The sequence below is a fragment of the Bombina bombina genome, chromosome 7 (genome assembly GCF_027579735.1).
Source record: "Bombina bombina isolate aBomBom1 chromosome 7, aBomBom1.pri, whole genome shotgun sequence".
In the NCBI taxonomy this organism is placed as follows: domain Eukaryota; kingdom Metazoa; phylum Chordata; class Amphibia; order Anura; family Bombinatoridae; genus Bombina; species Bombina bombina.
This window is the reverse complement of record NC_069505.1, coordinates 240741087-240765120: the sequence shown is the minus strand read 5'-3', so window position 1 is coordinate 240765120 and position 24034 is coordinate 240741087. Positions and strand designations below refer to the sequence as shown.

General features: G+C 42.9%; 1 protein-coding gene across 3 annotated transcripts in view; it reads right to left on the bottom strand.

Annotated features, from left to right (window-relative positions):
• NR2C2 (nuclear receptor subfamily 2 group C member 2) overlaps positions 1-24034 on the bottom strand; it is a 456514-nt gene that overhangs the window by 308464 nt on the left and 124016 nt on the right. For all 3 annotated transcript variants that reach the window (XR_008403220.1, XM_053720676.1, XM_053720677.1), the window contains exon 3: positions 9906-10008. Coding sequence is in view for 2 of the 3 variants with exons in the window: in XM_053720676.1 (XP_053576651.1) it covers positions 9906-10008 (103 nt within the window). In the remaining variant the exon portion in view is untranslated. The remainder of the gene's footprint in view (positions 1-9905; positions 10009-24034) is intronic.

Sequence of the window (24034 nt, the reverse complement as noted above, 5' to 3'; positions counted from 1 at the left end):
TTGGAAAACACTTTATTTAATGAAAAAAACACAATTTGCAAAAACGGTACAGTACCTTTAAGAGAAAAAAGGCATACACAAACTGCAAAACAGGTTAAAATTGCTTCAAAAATTCAGAAATTTTAACAGTGTACCCACTAAGCTTTAGAAGGATTGCACCACAAGTAAAAAAGCAATAGACCCCCAAATAAAAAAAAAAACGGATTGAAAAGTGTCTAAAACCGGTTAAAAATCCCTAAAGCACCTTGCCACAGCTCTGCTGTAGCCCTACCTGCCCTTAGGAAGCGATAATATGGGGTTTAAAGCTTCAATTAGTCCCTCAGAAGACTCTCAGGACCTCAGGAGAAGTTGCTTGCTGCTTGTAAATGTAGGCCCCGCCCACCTCACTCGATGTTGCTGGGGCCTACACAAAACTAACAAACCCTGCCTGAAAGCCATGTGGGTTATAAACAACCCCAAAGAACCCTCAAGCAAATGTCCCATAAAACAGAAAACGTTACTCCCAGACACAAAAACGTTTGTCCCAAATTCACATAACAAACTGAGTGCCCACAAAAAATTAACCCTTTATGCAAGCTAGTAATAACCTCTTATAACACTAGGATTACTGCTTACCCTTCCCCTAATGGAGACACTGTCAGCCTTTCTGAGTTAACACAGTCTCTGCAGAAAATATGACTGAACATACCTCATTGCTGTATAGCAAGAAACCGTTCCTCACACTGAAGTTTCCCTGTACTCCTCAGCTTCTGTGGGAACAGCAGTGGACCTTAGTTACAAATGCTAAGATCATCATCCTCCAGGCAGAGATCTTCATCTATGTTCTGCCTGAGAGTAAATAGTACAACACCGGTACCATTTAAAAATAACAAACACTTGATTGAAGATAAAATAAAACTAACAGTTTAACACCTCTTCTCTTTACCCTGCCTGCTTAGAGCCAGCAAAGAGTATGACTGGGGGGTGGAGTTAAGGGGGGAGCTATATAGACAGCTCTGCTGTGGTGCTCTCTTTGCTACTTCCTGTCAGGAAGCACAATATCCCACAAGTTAGGATGAATCCGTGGACTCGGTACATCTTGCAAAATAAATCAAGCGTTCAATCTCCACGCAGTGAGCTGCAGAGAAATTAGATTTGGATGTTGGAAAGGCCCTTGAATGAGAAGTTCCTGTCTCAATGGAAGTTTCCACGGTGGCAGAGAGGACATGCCCACTAGATCAGCATACCAAGTCCTGCGTGGCCACGCAGGCGCTATCAGGATCACTGAAGCCTATTTGATTCAAGCAATCACGCGTGGGAGGAGAGGAAACGGCGGAAACACATAAGCTAGGCTGAACAACCAAGGCACTGCCAAGGCATCTATCAGTTCGGCCTGAGGATCCCTTGACTGGGATCCGTATCTTGGAAGCTTGGCATTCTGTCGAGAAGCCATCAAATCCAATTCCGGTCTGCCCCATCTGAGAATCAATGAGGCAAATACCTCCGGGTGAAGTTCCCACTCCCCTGGATGAAAAGTCTGTCTACTTAGAAAATCTGCTTCCCAGTTCTCTACTCCTGGGATGTAGATCGCTGACAGATGACAAGAGTAGGCCTCTGCCCAAATAATTACTCTGCACCTCGCCACAGCTCTGCTGTGGCGCCTACCTGCCCCCAGGGTACTTCGAAACAACCCTTCAGACCAGCTACACAGTCCAGGAGCCACCGAGTTACTGTTTGCTGCTGCTTAGCCTGAAGGAAGTGCGCGAAAATAAGCCCCGCCCCTTAAGGTCAAAGTCGGAGTAGGCCAAAACAAAACCGCATGGGAATGCGGTTTTGCACTACAGTTAATGTACACACAGTATACAACCCCTCAAACATAAAACAAACAAGTTTAAATGCCAAAAATAAAAAACGTAAAACATTGTTTTTTTCATTGTCTCCCATGTCACATAATGCCCAAATAAAGTCAACTAATGAAAAATATAATATAGGGACTCCAGTAATACCCCTCTTATAAAATAGGATTTACTGCTTACCCCATTCCCATACAGGGAAATAATTTCAGCCAGTTCTGATACACCAAGTCTCCTCGGAATAAAAAAGGCTGCACATACCTTAATGCTGCTTGTAGCATGAAACCGGTCTCCACACTGAAGATGTCTCATGGTTACCTTCAGAAGTCTTGTGGGAACCAGCGTGGATCTTAGTTACAAATGCTAAGATCATCAACCTCAGGGCAGAAATGTTCCTGTGAGCAGGAGGTTAATATCCCACAAGTAAGGATGAAATACGTGGACTTGTCATATCTTTGTAAAAGAAATTAAAACTGAAAAAAATTAATAAAATAAAACGTTACTGTCTCTTTTAAATTTGAAACATATCTTTTTTTATTTTTATGTGCAGAAATTGTTAAATAGCTACACAAATAATATAGGACAGAGCTACACCTCAGCTTAATTTGCTGCTGAGGTGCCTACCTGCCCCTCTTGACACCGGAACTCAGCAGTAGAAGTTATTTAACGGACCGCTTCCTATAGAGTTTGTCCGGTCCTAACATGTGTGTTAACACTCTGGGGACTTATATTACAACCCTCTCTTCCTTCCGATAACAGAAGTGCTGAGACAGTAGAGCGCAACCCCAAATTTGCACCACACACATAGCTCCGCCCATCGTGGGCGGCTTAAAAGCAATCTCCCGGTGGGCATCTTTTATGTTAAAGAGAAGCCACCGGGAGTATTGAAAAAGCCCCTCATACTGAGCCTGTGTAAGTGCTGAGACCGTAAAGCGCACCTCAAATCGGTGCCCCTTCGTGGGCTTTTGAAAGCAATCTCCCGGTCGGCCTTCTATGTTAAAGTGAAGCCACCGTGAGTAGTGAAAGGCCCCTCATACTGAGATTATCTAAGTGCTGGGACTGTGGAGCGCAACTCAAAATGGCGCTAAACATAACTCCACCCATCGTGGGCGTTTTGAAAGCAATCTTCCGGTCGGCATTTTATTTTAAAATTAAGCCATCGGTAGTACTAAAAGGCCCCTCATGCTGAGATTATCTAAGTGCTGGGACTGTGGAGCGCAACTAAAATTGGCGCTAAACATAACTCCGCCTATCGTGGGCGTTTTAAAAGCAATCTCCCGGTCAGCATTTTATTTCAAAGTTAAGCCACCAGGAGTAGTGAAAAGTCACTTCATACTGAGCCTATTTCTTCTCCTCAGACCCTGTGACATTGAAAAACACTCCTTATCTTTCTCAGCCCCAGTGCCTAGAAAGTGCAGTCGTTAAAGTCCCTTCCTTTTATCTATAGGAGGCTATTGTCCCAATAATAATGTGCTCCACTTCCTCTGAGTTCCTCTTTTCCCAGAACAAAAGTCAGCACTTACCTTTAAAATCTGCCCGACAGCAGGCAGCTCAGCAGGTTTGAGAGGTCCTCTCCCTCACATAGCCCTGTGGAGAAAAAATAAAGCCTGAGTAATCTTACTTAGGCTATCAGAGTTAGGGCAGCATGAATATATGGGAGGTGCAGTGAGAATTATGTCCCACAAGTTTCCATTGTTCTAAAGCCACCAATGCTCTACTGAAGAGACTGATATGGACTACGGCTTCATCCTAGAACAAGGCAGCACAATCTTGTACTACTTAAAAATAATAAACTCTTAGAACACCTCACTTTACCACCTCCTTGCACTTAACGTATGCAAAGAGAATGACTGGGGTGGGAGGGAAGGGAGGAGCTATATAACAGCTTTGCTGTGGTGCTCTTTGCTGGCTCCTGCTGACCAGGAGGTGAATATCCCATTAGTAATTAAAGGGACACTGAACCCAATTTTTTTTCTTTTGTGATTCAGATAGAGCATGCAATTTTAAGCAACTTTCTTATTTACACCTATAGTAATTTTTTCTTCGTTCTCTTGCTTTATTTATTTGAAAAAGAAGGCATCTAAGCTATTTTTTGGGTTCAGAACCATGGAAAGCACTTGTTTATTGGCGGGTAAATTTATCCACCAATCAGCAAGAACAACACAGTTTGCTCACCAAAAACGGGCCGGCATCTAAACTTACATTCTTGCATTTCAAAAAAAGATACCAAGAGAATGAAAACAATTTGATAATAGGAGTCAATTAGAAAATTACATGCTCTATCTGAATCACAAAAGAAAAATTTGGGTTCAGTGTCCCTTTAAGATGATCCGTGGACTCATTGTGTCAAAAAAAAGAAATGGGCTGGCATATAAGATGACATTTCTTACTGAAAAAGAGATGATTTCTGCTGTATCTGAATCATGACAGTTTAATGTTAGGCGGGCTATCCCTTTGAGCTATCAGCTTAAGATTTTATTGAATCAAACATCAATTTGAATTTTAAAATCATTGTCTAAAAATATTACACTGTGTGTCCTAATGTCAGCATCAATGTTTATCTTTAATACCAAATTCACATATGGCACTTACACATTCTGATGAGTGATCAATGACAAAAGCATCGAGCAATTTGATCCGTTAGTGATAGTTTAAAATGTATGTTTGAATCAGATTGGTTGATGTCATAAATCATGTGATGCATATTCCAATCAAAAGTGGTTGAAAAAACAGAATTTATGTTTACCTGATAAATTTCTTTCTCCAACGGTGTGTCCGGTCCACGGCGTCATCCTTACTTGTGGGATATTCTCTTCCCCAACAGGAAATGGCAAAGAGCCCAGCAAAGCTGGTCACATGATCCCTCCTAGGCTCCGCCTACCCCAGTCATTCGACCGACGTTAAGGAGGAATAATAGCATAGGAGAAACCATATGGTACCGTGGTGACTGTAGTTAAAGAAAATAAATTATCAGACCTGATTAAAAAACCAGGGCGGGCCGTGGACCGGACACACCGTTGGAGAAAGAAATTTATCAGGTAAACATAAATTCTGTTTTCTCCAACATAGGTGTGTCCGGTCCACGGCGTCATCCTTACTTGTGGGAACCAATACCAAAGCTTTAGGACACGGATGAAGGGAGGGAGCAAATCAGGTCACCTAAATGGAAGGCACCACGGCTTGCAAAACCTTTCTCCCAAAAATAGCCTCAGAAGAAGCAAAAGTATCAAACTTGTAAAATTTGGTAAAAGTGTGCAGTGAAGACCAAGTCGCTGCCCTACATATCTGATCAACAGAAGCCTCGTTCTTGAAGGCCCATGTGGAAGCCACAGCCCTAGTGGAATGAGCTGTGATTCTTTCGGGAGGCTGCCGTCCGGCAGTCTCGTAAGCCAATCTGATGATGCTTTTAATCCAAAAAGAGAGAGAGGTAGAAGTTGCTTTTTGACCTCTCCTTTTACCTGAATAAACAACAAACAAGGAAGATGTTTGTCTAAAATCCTTTGTAGCATCTAAATAGAATTTTAGAGCGCGAACAACATCCAAATTGTGCAACAAGCGTTCCTTCTTTGAAACTGGTTTCGGACACAGAGAAGGTACGATAATCTCCTGGTTAATGTTTTTGTTAGAAACAACTTTTGGAAGAAAACCAGGTTTAGTACGTAAAACCACCTTATCTGCATGGAACACCAGATAAGGAGGAGAACACTGCAGAGCAGATAATTCTGAAACTCTTCTAGCAGAAGAAATTGCAACTAAAAACAAAACTTTCCAAGATAATAACTTAATATCAACGGAATGTAAGGGTTCAAACGGAGCCCCCTGAAGAACTGAAAGAACTAAATTGAGACTCCAAGGAGGAGTCAAAGGCTTGTAAACAGGCTTGATTCTAACCAGAGCCTGAACAAAGGCTTGAACATCTGGCACAGCTGCCAGTTTTTTGTGAAGTAACACCGACAAGGCAGAAATCTGTCCCTTCAGGGAACTTGCCGATAATCCTTTTTCCAATCCTTCTTGAAGGAAGGATAGAATCCTAGGAATCTTAACCTTGTCCCAAGGGAATCCTTTAGATTCACACCAACAGATATATTTTTTCCAAATTTTGTGGTAAATCTTTCTAGTTACAGGCTTTCTGGCCTGAACAAGAGTATCGATAACAGAATCTGAGAAACCTCGTTTCGATAAAATCAAGCGTTCAATCTCCAAGCAGTCAGCTGGAGTGAAACCAGATTCGGATGTTCGAACGGACCCTGAACAAGAAGGTCTCGTCTCAAAGGTAGCTTCCAAGGTGGAGCCGATGACATATTCACCAGATCTGCATACCAAGTCCTGCGTGGCCACGCAGGAGCTATCAAGATCACCGACGCCCTCTCCTGATTGATCCTGGCTACCAGCCTGGGGATGAGAGGAAACGGCGGGAACACATAAGCTAGTTTGAAGGTCCAAGGTGCTACTAGTGCATCCACTAGAGCCGCCTTGGGATCCCTGGATCTGGACCCGTAGCAAGGAACTTTGAAGTTCTGACGAGAGGCCATCAGATCCATGTCTGGAATGCCCCATAGTTGAGTGACTTGGGCAAAGATTTCCGGATGGAGTTCCCACTCCCCCGGATGCAATGTCTGACGACTCAGAAAATCCGCTTCCCAATTTTCCACTCCCGGGATGTGGATAGCAGACAGGTGGCAGGAGTGAGACTCCGCCCATAGAATAATCTTGGTCACTTCTTCCATCGCTAGGGAACTCCTTGTTCCCCCCTGATGGTTGATGTACGCAACAGTCGTCATGTTGTCTGATTGAAACCGTATGAACTTGGTCCTCGCTAGGTGAGGCCAAGCCTTGAGAGCATTGAATATCGCTCTCAGTTCCAGAATATTTATCGGTAGAAGAGATTCTTCCCGAGACCAAAGACCCTGAGCTTTCAGGGATCCCCAGACCGCGCCCCAGCCCATCAGACTGGCGTCGGTCGTGACAATGACCCACTCTGGTCTGCGGAATGTCATCCCTCGTGACAGGTTGTCCAGGGACAGCCACCAACGGAGTGAGTCTCTGGTCCTCTGATTTACTTGTATCTTTGGAGACAAGTCTGTATAGTCCCCATTCCACTGACTGAGCATGCACAGTTGTAATGGTCTTAGATGAATGCGCGCAAAAGGAACTATGTCCATTGCCGCTACCATCAACCCGATCACTTCCATGCACTGAGCTACGGAAGGAAGAGGAACGGAATGAAGAATTCGACAAGAGTCCAGAAGTTTTGTCTTTCTGGCCTCTGTTAGAAAAATCCTCATTTCTGAGGAGTCTATAATTGTTCCCAAGAAGGGAACCCTTGTTGACGGGGATAGAGAACTCTTTTCCACGTTCACTTTCCAGCCGTGAGATCTGAGAAAGGCCAGGACAATGTCCGTGTGAGCCTTTGCTCGAGGGAGGGACGACGCTTGAATCAGAATGTCGTCCAGGTAAGGTACTACTGCAATGCCCCTTGGTCTTAGCACCGCTAGAAGGGACCCTAGTACCTTTGTGAAAATCCTTGGAGCAGTGGCTAATCCGAAAGGAAGCGCCACGAACTGGTAATGTTTGTCCAGGAATGCAAACCTTAGGAACCGATGATGTTCCTTGTGGATAGGAATATGTAGATACGCATCCTTTAAGTCCACCGTGGTCATGAATTGACCTTCCTGGATGGAAGGAAGGATAGTTCGAATGGTTTCCATCTTGAACGATGGGACCTTGAGAAATTTGTTTAAGATCTTGAGATCTAGGATTGGTCTGAACGTTCCCTCTTTTTTGGGAACTATGAACAGATTGGAGTAGAACCCCATCCCTTGTTCTCTCAATGGAACAGGATGAATCACTCCCATTTTTAACAGGTCTTCTACACAATGTAAGAACGCCTGTCTTTTTATGTGGTCTGAAGACAACTGAGACCTGTGGAACCTCCCCCTTGGGGGAAGTCCCTTGAATTCCAGAAGATAACCCTGGGAGACTATTTCTAGCGCCCAAGGATCCAGAACATCTCTTGCCCAAGCCTGAGCGAAGAGAGAGAGTCTGCCCCCCACCAGATCCGGTCCCGGATCGGGGGCCAATATTTCATGCTGTCTTGGTAGCAGTGGCAGGTTTCTTGGCCTGCTTTCCCTTGTTCCAGCCTTGCATTGGTCTCCAAGCTGGCTTGGCCTGAGAAGTATTACCCTCTTGCTTAGAGGACGTAGCACCTTGGGCTGGTCCGTTTTTACGAAAGGGACGAAAATTAGGTCTATTTTTTGCCTTGAAAGGCCGATCCTGAGGAAGGGCATGGCCCTTACCCCCAGTGATATCAGAGATAATCTCTTTCAAGTCAGGACCAAACAGCGTTTTCCCCTTGAAAGGAATGTTTAGTAGCTTGTTCTTGGAAGACGCATCAGCCGACCAAGATTTCAACCAAAGCGCTCTGCGCGCCACAATAGCAAACCCAGAATTCTTAGCCGCTAACTTAGCCAATTGCAAAGAGGCGTCTAGAGTGAAAGAATTAGCCAATTTGAGAGCATTGACTCTGTCCATAATCTCCTCATAAGGAGGAGAGTCACTATCGAGCACCTTAATCAGTTCATCAAACCAGAAATATGCGGCTGTAGTGACAGGGACAATGCATGAAATGGGTTGTAGAAGGTAACCCTGCTGAACAAACATCTTTTTAAGCAAACCTTCTAATTTTTTATCCATAGGATCTTTGAAAGCACAACTATCCTCTATGGGAATAGTGGTGCGTTTGTTTAAAGTAGAAACCGCCCTGTACAACGGCAAAGAGAATGACTGGGGTAGGCGGAGCCTAGGAGGGATCATGTGACCAGCTTTGCTGGGCTCTTTGCCATTTCCTGTTGGGGAAGAGAATATCCCACAAGTAAGGATGACGCCGTGGACCGGACACACCTATGTTGGAGAAATTCACTAATGTGTGGGTTGTTTAGGAGTTTGTGTCATAACTGGTGAGAAAAGTGTTTGCATCAAACATAATCTTTCTGTGTTTTCAGACTCCTATTGATTTCTATGGCATCCGCGGCCTCAAGGGTAGCGGATTGAAAACTAGGTACGCTGCGTTGAAATAGACGCGAGCGTACCTGTTAAATGTTTGATAAATTGGGAAAAGAGTCAAACAGAGCCAAATGTGAATTTGAAACATCTGTAATGATGCAAGCATCGATCTGCGTCGGATTGAGATCGCGGGAGCGTATATTTCGTCACACATTTCAACATTTAACGATCTTGACGCTTTGTTAACTACGGTGGATCAATCTTGCGTCAAATACGACACAGGATTCCAGCGTATTATCAGTTGACACTTTGATAAATATCCCCCAAGGAGAACAGGTGGGCTCTACAAAAGTATAGTAAATACTAGAGCACCAGATAGAAATGCATAAAAGGCACCAGTGGTTTCACATATCTTAATTCCATTTCAGTAACCCAATAGGCAGCTGCAATCTGTGAAGTAGCAAATTTCATATCCAGAAAAGCTCCAGAAACGTATTCAGCATATAAGCATAACATATGCAATGGCTTCCCAAATAACATTGGGTATAATGGCTGTAAGAAATGCAGGCAACTAACAGACAAATATGTAACTTTGTGTGACAGTTAAGGCCCCTAAACTAAAGTGGAGTGGAAGCGTATCAGGCAAAGCTAAAATACACCGAAGCTAAAATAACAGGTGCATCCTTAGACAGCCCTCAGGTGAGTCCCCCACAACTTTGCAGCCAAATGACGTCAAGGTAGCAAAGGCGGCTCCAACTAGGAAATCCGGATAAAGGACCTGCCGCACGCCACACACGGGAATCAAAGATACAGTTGCAAGGAGATGAATGGACAGAACTAGGAGGACGAAGAGGAGTTCTCACTGTTAAAGTATTACTAGAGAAGGCCACAATAATAATTTATAATGTTAATGTTCCCCAAATTATTTGCTCAGATTTTCTCCCTCTTATTTCAAGAATATGAAGAATATGAAATTTAGTGAATTAGACTGTTAAGTGAGTACATCTAACAAAAACTTTTATCAAAAGATTCACAATTTTTTTTATATTACAGAAATGCTCTATATCTCACCAGATGCTTTGTCACCGCAAACTACGCAATATTCAACGATTTGCGGCCTCTGCACATCTGTTTTTCCAAGAAGTCGTTCAACAGAAGCAGCATCCGTTACAATCTAAAAGAAAATAAATTGTAATTACTCTTGGCCAAGATGTGTGTTTTTGGTTTGCTTTCCACCTTTTGTTCAATACAACACTATTTTTAGAGCATAAAAACATCACTATGGTTTATCAGGCAGTGAGACAACTACTGGTCAGGAAAGAATAGTTACTGGTCCACTCAAATTTTTCATATAGGAAAAGGTCTTGTTTCTTCCTTTTCTGAAGTGTGTGTGTGTGTGTGTGTGTGTGTGGGGGGGGGTATTATGGGAGATTAGTAAAAGAGGTTTATATTGCTGATAAATTGCCAGAATCCTCTTATCTATTATACTAAAAAAATTCAAAATCTAAAAAAAGTTTTAAATTCTAAATATGTAGTAAAAGACATAAGCTGGTGTTAGATTATGTTTCACACTGTTGATGTAAGGTGAATAGTGTAAAATTAGATCAAATTATGCTTACCTGATAAATTCAATTACCTTCACACTGCTGAGAGTCCAAACGATCATCACATGTGGGATAATCATACCCAGGTGATCAAGAGGCGCCAAATCCACCCTTATAGTCTAGAGCTTTGATGCTCCTATATCATGCCCCACAGTCACCCATTTTATAAAAGAATTCTAAGAAAAGGACAATAGTAGGGCAAAGAAGTACAGAGGGCGGCCACCAGCTGTACTGAAACAAAGGGCGTGACTGGGTGACTCTCGCCATTCTCAAGGCATTTAATTTATCAGGTAAGCATATAGTTTGTTTTCCATCAAAGGATTGTGAAAGTCTACAAGATCATCACTAGTGAAATTCAGTACCAAAGCAGTTTAGTCCACAAGACCTTGTAGTGATAGCTAGGGTAGGACAAATACAGGTATGCAGGCTTTTACTAATCAGGCAAGACAGTCTGTAGAACTTTCCTGCAAAAAGCTGCTTTAGCCGAGGCATACATGTCAAAATGGTAGAATTAAAAAAAAAAATTATATAAGGAAGACCAAGTAGCCTCCGTGCAAATCTATTCAACAAACCTTTCTCCAGAACTTTTTGTATAAACTCCAATACTCTGGGAATCTGAAGCTTGCCACCAGTAACCTCTAGCTATACACCTGGGCAATAAGTCTTTGTGATAGATAGGTCTAGTCACCGGCTATAATATAATGAGTCTTTGTGATAGACAGATCTAGTCACCGGCTATAATATAATGAGTCTGTGATGGATAGGTCTAGTCACTGGCTATAAAACAACCCTCTTGTAAAGGATTATCCTGACTGTTTAGAAGAGGCTGGAATCCAGATGCAGGTAAAAGCCCTTACATATACATACAAATACTCAGGAAGCCAAATAATCAGCCGAAACTGGCTTAAATGGACATGCAACCAAAAAAAACAAACAGAATTTATGTTTACCTGATAAATTTCTTTCTCCTACTGTGTATCCGGACCACGGCTTCATCCTTACTTGTGGGATATTCTCATTCCCTACAGGAAGTGGCAAAGAGAGCACACAGCAGAGCTGTCCATATAGCTCCCCTTTGGCTCCGCCCCCCAGTCATTCGACCGACGGTTAGGAGAAAAAGGAGAACCATAGGGTGCAGTGGTGACTGTAGTGTACAAAAATAAAAATTTAAACCTGACTAAATGCCAGGGCGGGCCGTGGACCGGATACACCGTAGGAGAAAGAAATATCAGGTAAACATAAATTCTGTTTTCTCCTATATTGGTGTATCCGGTCCACGGCTTCATCCTTACTTGTGGGAACCAATACCAAAGCTTTAGGACACGGATGAAGGGAGGGAACAAGTCAGGTAACCTAAACGGAAGGCACCACTGCTTGTAAAACCTTTCTCCCAAAAATAGCCTCCGAAGAAGCATAAGTATCGAATTTGTAAAATTTAGCAAATGTATGCAGAGAAGACCACGTCGTTGCCTTACAGATCTGTTCAACAGAAACCTCGTTCCTGAAAGCCCATGTGGAAGCCACAGCTCTAGTAGAGTGAGCTGTAATTCGTTCAGGAGGCTGCCCTCCAGCAGTCTCATAAGCCAACCGGATGATGCTTTTCAGCCAGAAAGACAGAGAGGTCGCAGTCGCCTTTTAACCTCTCCTCTTGCCAGAATAGACGACAAACAAGGATGATGTTTGTCTGAAGTTTTTAGTTGCTTTTAGATAATACTTTAAAGCACGAAACACATCAAGATTAGAAACTGTTGTTAGAAACTGGATTAGGACACAGAGAAGGAACAATTATTTCCTGGTTAATATACTTATTGGAAACCACTTTTGGAAGAAAACCAGGTTTGGTACGTAAAACAACCTTATCTGTATGGAACACCAGGTAAGGTGAATTACACTGCAAAGCAGACAAATTCAGAAACTCTTCTAGCAGAAGAAATAGCTATCAAAAACAAAACTTTCCAAGATAGTAACTTGATATCTATGGAATGTAGGGGTTCAAACGGAACCCCTTGAAGAACCTGAAAGAACTAAATTTAGACTCCATGGAGGAGCCACAGGTCTATAGACAGGCTTGATTCTAACTAAAGCCTGTACAAACGCCTGAACATCTGGCATTGCTGCCAGACGCTTGTGTAACAAAAAGACAGAGCAGATATCTGTCCTTTTAAGGAACTAGCTAACAAACCTTTCTCCAATCCTTCTTGGAGAAAAGATAGAATCCTTGGAATCCTAATCTTACTCCATAAGTAACCCTTGGATTCGCACCAACAAAGATATTTCCACCATATCTTATGGTAAATTTTCCTGGTGACAGGCTTTCTAGCCTGGATCAGGGTATCTATAACTGATTCCGACAACCCTGTTCGAATGGACCTTGAATTAGAAGGTCCTGCCTCAAAGGTAGGTTCCATGGTGGAACCGATGACATATTCACCATGTCTGCATACCAAGTCCTGCTTGTCACGCAGGAGCTATCAGAATTACCGAAGCCTTCTCCTGTTCGATTACTAGCCGGGGGAGAAGGGTAACGGTGGAAAGACATAAGCTAGATTGAACGACCCCAGTTAGTTGAGCTAACTGGGCAAAAACCTCCGGGTGGAGTTCCCACTCCCCCGGATGGAAAGTCTGACGACTCAGATAATCCGCTTCCCAGTTGTCCACTCCTGGGATGTGAATTGCTGATAGATGGCAGGAATGATCCTCTGCCCATTTGATGAATTTGGATACCTCCCTTATCGCCAGGGAACTCTTTGTTCCCCCCTGATGATTGATGTAAGCTACAGTCGTCATGTTGTCCGACTGAAATCTTGAATTTGGTCTCCGCTAGTTGAGGCCATGCCTGGAGCGCATTGAATATCTCTCTCAATTCCAAAATGTTTATCGGGAGAAGAGAATCTTCCCGAGACCATAGACCCTGAGCCTTCAGGGACTCCCAGACCGCGCCCCAGCCTAGGAGGCTGGCGTCGGTCGTGACAATGATCCACTCCGGTCTGCGGAAACTCATTCCCTGAGACAGGTGATCCAGAGACAACCACCAGAGGAGTGAGTCTCTGGTTTTCTGGTCCATTTGAATCTGGAGAGACAAATCTGCATAATCCCCATTCCACTGTTTGAGCATGCACATTTGCAATGGTCTTAAAAGAATTCAAGCAAATGGAACCACGTCCATTGCTGCGACCATGAGTCCTATTACCTCCATCCATTGAGCTATGGAGGGTTGAGGAGTGGACTGAAGAACTCGACAAGTGTTCAGAAGTTTTAACTTCTTGACCTCTGTCAGAAAGATATTCATTTCTACTGAGTCTATTATTGTTCCAAGGAAGGGAATCCTTGTGAACGGGGACAGAGAACTTTTTTCTATGTTCACCTTCCACCCGTGAAACCTTAGAAAGGCTAGGACAATGTCTTAGCACCGCTAGAAGGGACCCTAGCACCCTTGTGAAAATTCTGGGAGCAGTGGCCAATCCGAAAGGAAGAGCCACGAACTGATAATGCTTGTCCAGAAAGGCGAACCTCAGGAACTGAAGGTGATCTTTGTGAATAGGAACATGCAGATATGCATCCTTTAAGTCCACGGTAGTCATATATTGACCCTCCTGGAACATTCGTAAAATTGTCCGAATGGATTCCATTTTGAATTTGTCTAGAATTTTTAAGTCCAGAATTGGCCTGAAAGTTCCTTCTTTTTTGGGAACTACAAACAGGTTTGAGTAAAAACACAGTCCTTGCTCTGCTGTCGGAACTGGGTGTATCACTCCCATTTTTAAAAGGTCTTCTACGCAAAGTAAGAATGCCTGTCTCCTTATCTGTCTAAAGATAAGTGAGACATGTGGAACCTTCCCCTTGGGGAAAGGTCTTTGAACTCTAGAAGGTACCCCTGAGAGACAATTTCTAGTGCCAAGGGGTCCGGAACATCTCTTGCCCAAGCCTGAGCAAAGAGAGAAAGTCTGCCCCCTATTAGATCCGGTCCCGGATCGAGGGCTACCCTTTCATGCTGTATTGGTAGCAGCAGCAGGCTTCTTGGCCTGTTTACCCTTGTTCCAGCCCTGCAAAGGTTTCCATGTTGGCTTGGGCTGGAAGCGTTACCCTCTTGCTTAGTAGCTGTAGAGGTTGAAGCAGGTCCGTTCCTGAAGTTGCGAAAGGAACGAAAATTGGCCTTGTTTTTAGCCTTGAAGGCTCTACCATGTGGAAGGGCATGGCCCTTTCCCAGCGATATCTGAAATAATCTCTTTCAACTCTGGCCCGAATAGGGTCTTACCCTTGAAAGGAATATTAAGCAATTTTGTTTTGGACGACACATAAGCCGCCACGATGGCAGAAACAGAATTTTTCGCCGCTAGATTAGCTACTTGCAAAGCGGCATCTGTGATGAAAGAATTAGCCAGCTTTAGGGCGTGAAATCTATCCATGACTTCGACATAAGAAGTCTCCTTCTGGAGCGAGTTTTCCAGTTCCTCAAACTAAAAAGCCGCTGCAGTAGTTACAGGAATAATGCAGGAAATTGGTCGAAGAAGGAAACCTTGTAGAACAAATATTCTCTTAAGTAAACCTTCTAATTTTTTATTCTTCGAAAGCGCAACTGTCTTCTATTGGTATAGTCGTGCGCTTAGCTAGCGTTGAAACTGCCCCCTCTACCTTGGGGACCGTCTGCCACGCGTCCCTTCTAGGGTCAACAATTGGGAACATTTTCTAAAATATAGGAGGGGGAACAAAAGGTACACCTGGCTTCTCCCACTCCTTAGACACGATATCCGCCATCTTAGGTATCGGAAACGCATCAGTGTGTACTGGGACCTCTAGGCATTTGTCCATTTTACACAATTTTTCTGGGATCACCAAAGGATCACAATCATCAAGTGCAGCTAGGGCCTCCTTAAGTAGGGCGCGGAGGTGTTCAAGCTTAAATTTAAATGTTATGGTATCAGGCTCTGCCTGCTGAGAAACTTTTCCTGTCAGAAATTTCTCCCTCAGACAGGCCCTCCCTCACCGCCAAGTCAGATTGATATGAGGGGACTAAAGATAAATTATCCTCTGCGTCTGCTTGCTCATTGTCTGTGTTTAAAACTGAGCGATCACGCTTTCCTAGGAAAAGCTGGCAGTTTGGATAAAAAATGCTAATTGTTGCATAGTAATCGCAATTGGTGCGCTAGATGTACTGGGCATTGCCTGCGCGGGCATAGCTGGTGTTGACACAGAAGGAGAGGAAAGCAAGCTATCTTCACTACCTTCAGCTAAAGAATCATCTTGGGCTATATTTTTAAGTGTGATAGTACTGTCCTTAAGCTGTTTGTACGCTATGGCACACTTCACACATAAATTTAATGGGGGAACCACCTTGGCCTTTGGACATACAGATTCAGACATGTTTGACAGACTTAAACAGAACTACAAACTAACACCACATACTCTTTACCACCCCCGTGGAGATGCTACTTGTTCAGAGCGGCAAAGAGAATGACTGGGGGGCGGAGCCAGAGGGGGAGCTATATGGACAGCTCTGCTGTGTGCTCTCTTTGCCACTTCCTGTAGGGAATGAGAATATCCCACAAGTAAGGATGAAGCCGTGGACCGGATACACCAATGTAGGAGAAATAATCATCATGATTTAGATAGAGAATACAATTTTAACCCCTTAATGACAACAGTACTTTTCCATTTTCTGTCTGTTTGGGACAAAGGCTATTTTTACATTTCTGCAGTGTTTGTGTTTAGCTGTAATTTTCCTCTTACTCATTTACTGTACCCCCACATATTATATACCGTTTTTCTCGCCATTAGATGGACTTTCTAAAGATACCATTATTTTCATCATATCCTATAATTTACTATAATTTTTTTTATAAAATATTAGGAAAAAAATGGGGAAGAAAAACACTTTTTCTAACTTTTAGCCCCAAAATCTGTTACACATCTGCAACCACCAAAAAACACCCATGCTAAATAGTTTCTAAATTTTGTCCTGAGTTTAGAAATACCCAATGTTTACATGTTCTTTGATTTTTTTGCAAGTTATAGGGCAATAAATACAAGTAACACTTTGCTATTTCCAAACCACTTTTTTTCAAAATTAGCACTAGTTACATTGGGACACTGATATCTTTTAGGAATCCCTGAATATCCCTTGACATGTATATATTTTTTTTTTTAGAAGACATCCCAAAGTATTGATCTAGGCCCATTTTGGTATATTTCATGCCACCATTTCACCGCCAAATGCGATCAAATACAAAAAATCGTTCACTTTTTCACAAATTTTTTCACAAACTTTCGGTTTCTCACTGAAATTATTTACAAACAGCTTGTGCAATTATGGCATAAATGTTTGTAAATGCTTCACTGGGATCCTCTTTGTTCAGAAATAGCAGACATAAATGGCTTTGGCATTGCTTTTTGGTAATTAGAAGGCTGCTAAATGCCGCTGCGCACCACACGTGTATTATGCCCAGCAGTGCAGGGGTTAGTTAGGGAGCTTGTATGGTTAATTTTAGCTTTAGTGTAGTGTAGTAGACAACCCAGAGTATTGAACTAGGCCCATTTTGGTTTATTTCATGCCACCATTTCACCGCCAAATGCGATCAAATAAAAAAAAATAGTTTCCTTTTTCACAAACTTTAGGTTTCTCACTAAAATTATTTACAAACAGCTTGTGCAATTATGGCACAAATGGTTGTAAATGCTTCTCTGGGATCCCCTTTGTTCAGAAATAGCAGACTTATATGGCTTTGGCGTTGCTTTTTGATAATTAGAAGGCCGCTAATTGCCGCTGCGCATCACACGTATATTAGGATAGCAGTAAAGGGGTTAATTAGGTAGCTTGTAGGGAGCTTGCAGGGTTAATTTTAGTGTAGAGATCAGCCTCCCACCTGAAACATCAGACCCCCTGATCCCTCCCAAACAGCTCTCTTCCCTCTCCCACCGCACCATCTTTAGTACTGGCAGAAAGTGCAGAAAGTCTGCCAGTACTAAAATAAAAGTTATAGTTGTTTTTTTTAATAGCATATTTACATATGCTGCTGTGTAGAATCCCCCCCTTAGCCCCCAACCTCCCATCAAACAGTTCTCTAACCCTCCCCTTCTAGCTTAATGGGCGACATCTTGGGTACTGGCAGCTGTCTGCCAGTACCCAGTTTAGTAAAAAAAATATGCTTTTATTATTTGTTTGCCCTTTTCTGTAGTGTAGCTTCCCCCCCCCCCATCCCAGAACCCTTTGATTGTTTTAGAAATTAAAATCTCCCCTTTTCTCCCAATTTTGTATTCTATTTTTCTGTAGTGTAGCGGTTCCCACCTCTAACTCTGTTAGACAACTGTTAGACAACTGACGTATCAGGTAAGTCTATTGTCATTAACTGCTTGTTAATGCATGACGTACCTGGTACGTCAGTTGTCATTAAGGGGTTAAATAACTTTCCAATTTACTTCTATTATTTAATTTGCTTTATTCCCTTGTTATTCTTTGCTAAAAGATTTATCTAGGAAAGCTCAGGAGCAGCAAAGAACCTAGGTTCTAGCTGCTGATTGGTGGCTGCATATATATACCGATTGTCATTGGCTCACCCATTTGTTCAGTTAGAAAAAAGTAATGCATTGATGCTCCTTCAACAAATGGTGGATAACAAAAGAATGAAGCAAATTAGATAATAGAAGTAAATTGGAAAGTTGTTTAAAATTGTATGTTCTACCTAAATCATGAAATAAAATGTTGGGGTTTCATGTCCCTTTAATACAGAAGGATCAAGCAAGCAATGTCCAAGTGGGTAGCCGATTGTCAGGGATCCAGAAGGTAACAGGTAGCACAAGGCAGCGTAATACCAGCAACAACACTGAGGGTATCTGAGAGCGGAAGTCTAACAACCAAGCACCGACTGAGGATTTAAGGAGATTTATATGGCTAAGGTGTTTACATGACATGCTGGTTTGCATGTGCACATATTAGTGCCCTCTTGCCAACACACAATGAAGGATAGATATGCGTGTTAAAGCACCGAGGAGAACGCTGAGGGGGAAAGAAATAACCTCAACAAAGATGTATGGAACACAAGGAGGAGTCAGTAGGAGAAAGGCAAATTCAACTGTGACAAGATTGATCATCTTTAATATACAGTCTAATGAATTTGGGATCAAGTTTTTTCTTTTTCAGGCAGTTAATAGGGACACTCAACTCAAAACTAAACTTACATAAATCAGATAGAGCAGCAATGTTAAACAACTTTCCAATTTACCTACATTAACAAAATGTGCACAGTCTTTTATATTTACACTTTTTAGTCACCAGCTCCTACTGAGCATGTGCAAGTATCACAGAATATACGTATATGCATTTGCGATTGGCTGATGGTGTCACATGGTACGTATATGCATTTGTGATTGGCTGATGGCTGTCACATGGTACATATATGCATTTGTGATTGGCTGATGGTGTCACATGGTACTATATGATTTGTGATTGGCTGATGGTGTCACATGATACAGGAGGAGTGGAAATAGACATAAAAAAACAGAATTTATGTTTACCTGATAAATTACTTTCTCCAACGGTGTGTCCGGTCCACGGCATCATCCTTACTTGTGGGATATTCTCTTCCCCAACAGGAAATGGCAAAGAGCCCAGCAAAGCTGGTCACATGATCCCTTCTAGGCTCCGCCTACCCCAGTCATTCGACCGACGTACAGGAGGAAATATGCATAGGAGAAACCATATGATACCGTGGTGACTGTAGTTAGAAAAAATAATTCAACAGACCTGATTAAAAAAACCAGGGCGGGCCGTGGACCGGACACACCGTTGGAGAAAGTAATTTATCAGGTAAACATAAATTCTGTTTTCTCCAACATAGGTGTGTCCGGTCCACGGCGTCATCCTTACTTGTGGGAACCAATACCAAAGCTTTAGGACACGGATGAAGGGAGGGAGCAAATCAGGTCACCTAAATGGAAGGCACCACGGCTTGCAAAACCTTTCTCCCAAAAATAGCCTCCGAAGAAGCAAAAGTATCAAATTTGTAAAATTTGGCAAAAGTGTGCAGTGAAGACCAAGTCGCTGCCTTACATATCTGATCAACAGAAGCCTCGTTCTTGAAGGCCCATGTGGAAGCCACAGCCCTAGTGGAATGAGCTGTGATTCTTTCAGGAGGCTGCCGTCCGGCAGTCTCATAAGCCAATCGGATAATGCTTTTAAGCCAAAAAGAAAGAGAGGTAGAAGTTGCTTTTTGACCTCTCCTTTTACCAGAATAAACAACAAACAAAGAAGATGTTTGTCTGAAATCTTTAGTGGCCTCTAAATAGAATTTTAGAGCACGGACTACGTCCAAATTGTGTAACAAACGTTCCTTCTTTGAAACTGGATTCGGACACAAAGAAGGTACAACTATCTCCTGGTTAATTTTTTTGTTGGAAACAACTTTCGGAAGAAAACCAGGCTTAGTACGCAAAACCACCTTATCTGCATGGAACACCAGATAGGGCGGAGAACACTGCAGAGCAGATAACTCAGAAACTCTTCTAGCAGAAGAAATTGCAACCAAAAACAAAACTTTCCAAGATAATAACTTAATATCTACGGAATGTAAGGGTTCAAATGGAACCCCTTGAAGAACTGAAAGAACTAGATTAAGACTCCAGGGAGGAGTCAAAGGTCTGTAAACAGGCTTGATTCTAACCAGAGCCTGAACAAACGCTTGAACGTCTGGCACAGCTGCCAGCCTTTTGTGAAGTAAAACAGATAACGCAGAGATCTGTCCCTTCAGAGAACTTGCAGATAATCCTTTCTCCAAACCTTCTTGTAGAAAGGATAGAATCTTAGGAATTTTTATCTTGTTCCATGGGAATCCTTTAGATTCACACCAACAGATATATTTTTTCCATATCTTATGGTAAATTTTTCTAGTTACAGGCTTTCTAGCCTGAATCAGAGTATCTATTACAGAATCTGAAAACCCACGCTTTGATAAAATCAAGCGTTCAATCTCCAAGCAGTCAGTTGGAGGGAAACCAGATTCGGATGTTCGAATGGACCTTGAACAAGAAGGTCCTGTCTCAAAGGTAGCTTCCATGGTGGAGCCGATGACATATTCACCAGGTCTGCATACCAAGTCCTGCGTGGCCACGCAGGAGCTATCAAGATCACCGAAGCCCTCTCCTGAGAGGCCATCAGATCCATGTCTGGAATGCCCCATAATCGAGTTATTTGGGCAAAGATTTCCGGATGGAGTTCCCACTCCCCCGGATGGAATGTCTGACAACTCAGAAAATCCGCTTCCCAATTTTCCACTCCTGGGATGTGGATTGCAGACAAGTGGCAGGAGTGATCCTCCGCCCATTGAATTATCTTGGTCACTTCCTCCATCGCCAGGGAACTCCTTGTTCCCCCCTGATGGTTGATATATGCAACTGTCGTCATGTTGTCTGATTGAAACCTTATGAATTTGGCCTTTGCTAGATGAGGCCAAGCTTTGAGAGCATTGAATATCGCTCTCAGTTCCAGAATGTTTATCGGGAGAAGAGATTCTTCCCAAGACCATAGACCCTGAGCTTTCAGGGGTTCCCAGACCGCGCCCCAGCCCACCAGACTGGCGTCGGTCGTGACAATGACCCACTCTGGTCTGCTGAAGCTCATTCCCTGTGACAGGTTGTCCAGGATCAGCCACCAACGGAGTGAATCTCTGGTCCTTTGATCTACTTGAATCGTCGGAGACAAGTCTGTATAATCCCCATTCCACTGTCTGAGCATGCACAGTTGTAATGGTCTTAGATGAATTCGTGCAAAAGGAACTATGTCCATTGCTGCAACCATCAATCCTATTACTTCCATGCACTGCGCTATGGAAGGACGAAGAACAGAATGAAGTACTTGACAAGAGCTTAGAAGTTTTGATTTTCTGACCTCTGTCAGAAAAATCCTCATTTCTAAGGAGTCTATTATTGTTCCCAAGAAGGGAACTCTTGTTGACGGGGAAAGAGAACTTTTTTCTATGTTCACTTTCCATCCGTGAGATCTGAGAAAGGCTAGGACGATGTCCGTATGAGCCTTTGCTTTTGACAGAGACAACGCTTGAATCAGGATGTCGTCCAAGTACGGTACTACTGCAATGCCCCTTGGTCTTAGAACCGCTAGAAGGGACCCTAGTACCTTTGTGAAAATTCTCGGAGCAGTGGCTAATCCGAATGGAAGTGCCACAAACTGGTAATGCTTGTCCAGAAAAGCGAACCTTAGGAACTGATGATGTTCCTTGTGGATAGGAATATGTAGGTACGCATCCTTTAAATCCACCGTGGTCATAAATTGACCTTCCTGGATGGTAGGAAGGATCGTTCGAATGGTTTCCATTTTGAACGATGGAACCCTGAGAAATTTGTTTAGGATCTTGAGATCTAAAATTGGTCTGAATGTTCCCTCTTTTTTGGGAACTATGAACAGGTTGGAGTAAAACCCCATCCCTTGTTCTCCTATTGGAACTGGATGAATTACTCCCATCTTTAACAGGTCTTCTACACAATGTAAGAATGCCTGTCTTTTTATTTGGTTTGAAGATAATTGAGACCTGTGGAACCTTCCCCTTGGGGGTAGTTCCCTGAATTCCAGGAGATAACCTTGAGAAACTATTTCTAGTGCCCAAGGATCCTGAACATCTCTTGTCCAGGCCTGAGCAAAGAGAGAAAGTCTGCCCCCCACCAGATCCGGTCCCGGATCGGGGGCCATCCCTTCATGCTGTTTTGGTAGCAGTGGCAGGCTTCTTGGCCTGCTTACCCTTGTTCCAGCCTTGCATCGGTCTCCAGGCTGGTTTGGGTTGAGAAGTATTACCCTCTTGCTTAGAGGATGTAGAAGTAGAGGCTGGTCCGTTTCTGCGAAAGGGACGAAAATTAGGCTTATTTTTAGCCTTAAAAGACCTATCCTGAGGAAGGGCGTGGCCCTTTCCCCCGGTGATGTCTGAAATAATCTCTTTCAAATCAGGACCAAACAGTGTTTTACCCTTGAAAGGGATGTTAAGCAATTTTGTCTTGGAAGACACATCCGCTGACCAACACTTTAGCAAAAGCGCTTTGTGCGCCTCGATAGCAAACCCTGAATTTTTCGCCGCTAATCTAGCTAATTGCAAAGCGGCATCTAGAATAAAAGAGTTAGCCAATTTAAGTGCTTGAACTCTGTCCATAACCTCCTCATACGAAGATTCTTTATTGAGCGACTTTTCTAGTTCTTCGAACCAGAAACACGCTGCCGTAGTGACAGGAACAATGCATGAAATTGGTTGTAGAAGGTAACCTTGCTGAACAAACATCTTTTTAAGCAAACCCTCTAATTTTTTATCCATAGGATCTTTGAAAGCACAACTATCTTCTATGGGAATAGTAGTGCGTTTGTTTAGAGTAGAGACCGCCCCCTCGACCTTAGGGACTGTCTGTCATAAGTCCTTTCTGGGGTCGACTATAGGAAATAATTTCTTAAATATAGGGGGAGGAACAAAAGGTATGCCGGGCCTTTCCCACTCCTTATTTACTATGTCCGCCACCCGCTTGGGTATAGGAAAAGCATCGGGGGCACCGGAACCTCTAGGAACTTGTCCATCTTACATAATTTCTCTGGAATGACCAAATTGTCACAATCATCCAGAGTAGATAATACCTCCTTAAGCAGTGCGCGGAGATGTTCTAATTTAAATTTAAATGTTACAACATCAGGTTCAGCTTGTTGAGAAATTTTTCCTGAATCTGAAATTTCTCCCTCAGACAAAACCTCCCTCCTGGCCCCTTCAGATTGGTGTGAGGGTATGTCAGAAACGTTATCATCAGCGTCCTCTTGCTCTTCAGTGTTTAAAACAGAGCAATCGCGCTTTCTCTGATAAGTAGGCATTTTAGATAAAATATTTGCAATAGAATTATCCATAACAGCCGTTAATTGTTGCATGGTAATAAGTATTGGCGCACTAGATGTACTAGGGGCCTCTTGTGTGGGCAAAACTGGTGTAGACACAGAAGGGGATGATGCAGTACCATGCTTACTCCCCTCATTTGAAGAATCATCTTGGGCAATATTATTATCTGTGGCATCATTGTCCCTACTTTGTTTGGACACTATGTCACAATTATCACATATATTTAAATGGGGAGACACATTGGCTTTCATACATATAGAACATCGCTTATCTGATGGTTCAGACATGTTAAACAGGCTTAAACTTGTCAACAAAGCACAAAAAACGTTTTAAAATAAATTTTAAACAGAACACACTTTATTACTGAATATGCGAAAAAGCATGAAGGAATTGTTCAAAATTCACCAAAATTTCACCACAGTGTCTTAAAGCCTTAGAAGTATTGCACACCAAATTTGAAAGCTTTAACCCTTAAAATAACGGAACCGGAGCCGTTTTTACATTTAACCCCTATACAGTCCCAGGTATCTGCTTTGCTGAGACCCAACCAAGCCCAGAGGGGAATACGATACCAAATGACGCCTTCTATAAGCTTTTTCAGTGGTTCTTAGCTCCTCACACATGCATCTGCATGCCTTGCTTTCCAAAAAACAACTGCGCATTAGTGGCGCGAAAATGAGGCTCTGCCTATGACTAGAGAAGGCCCCCATCTGAAAAAACATAATTTATGCTT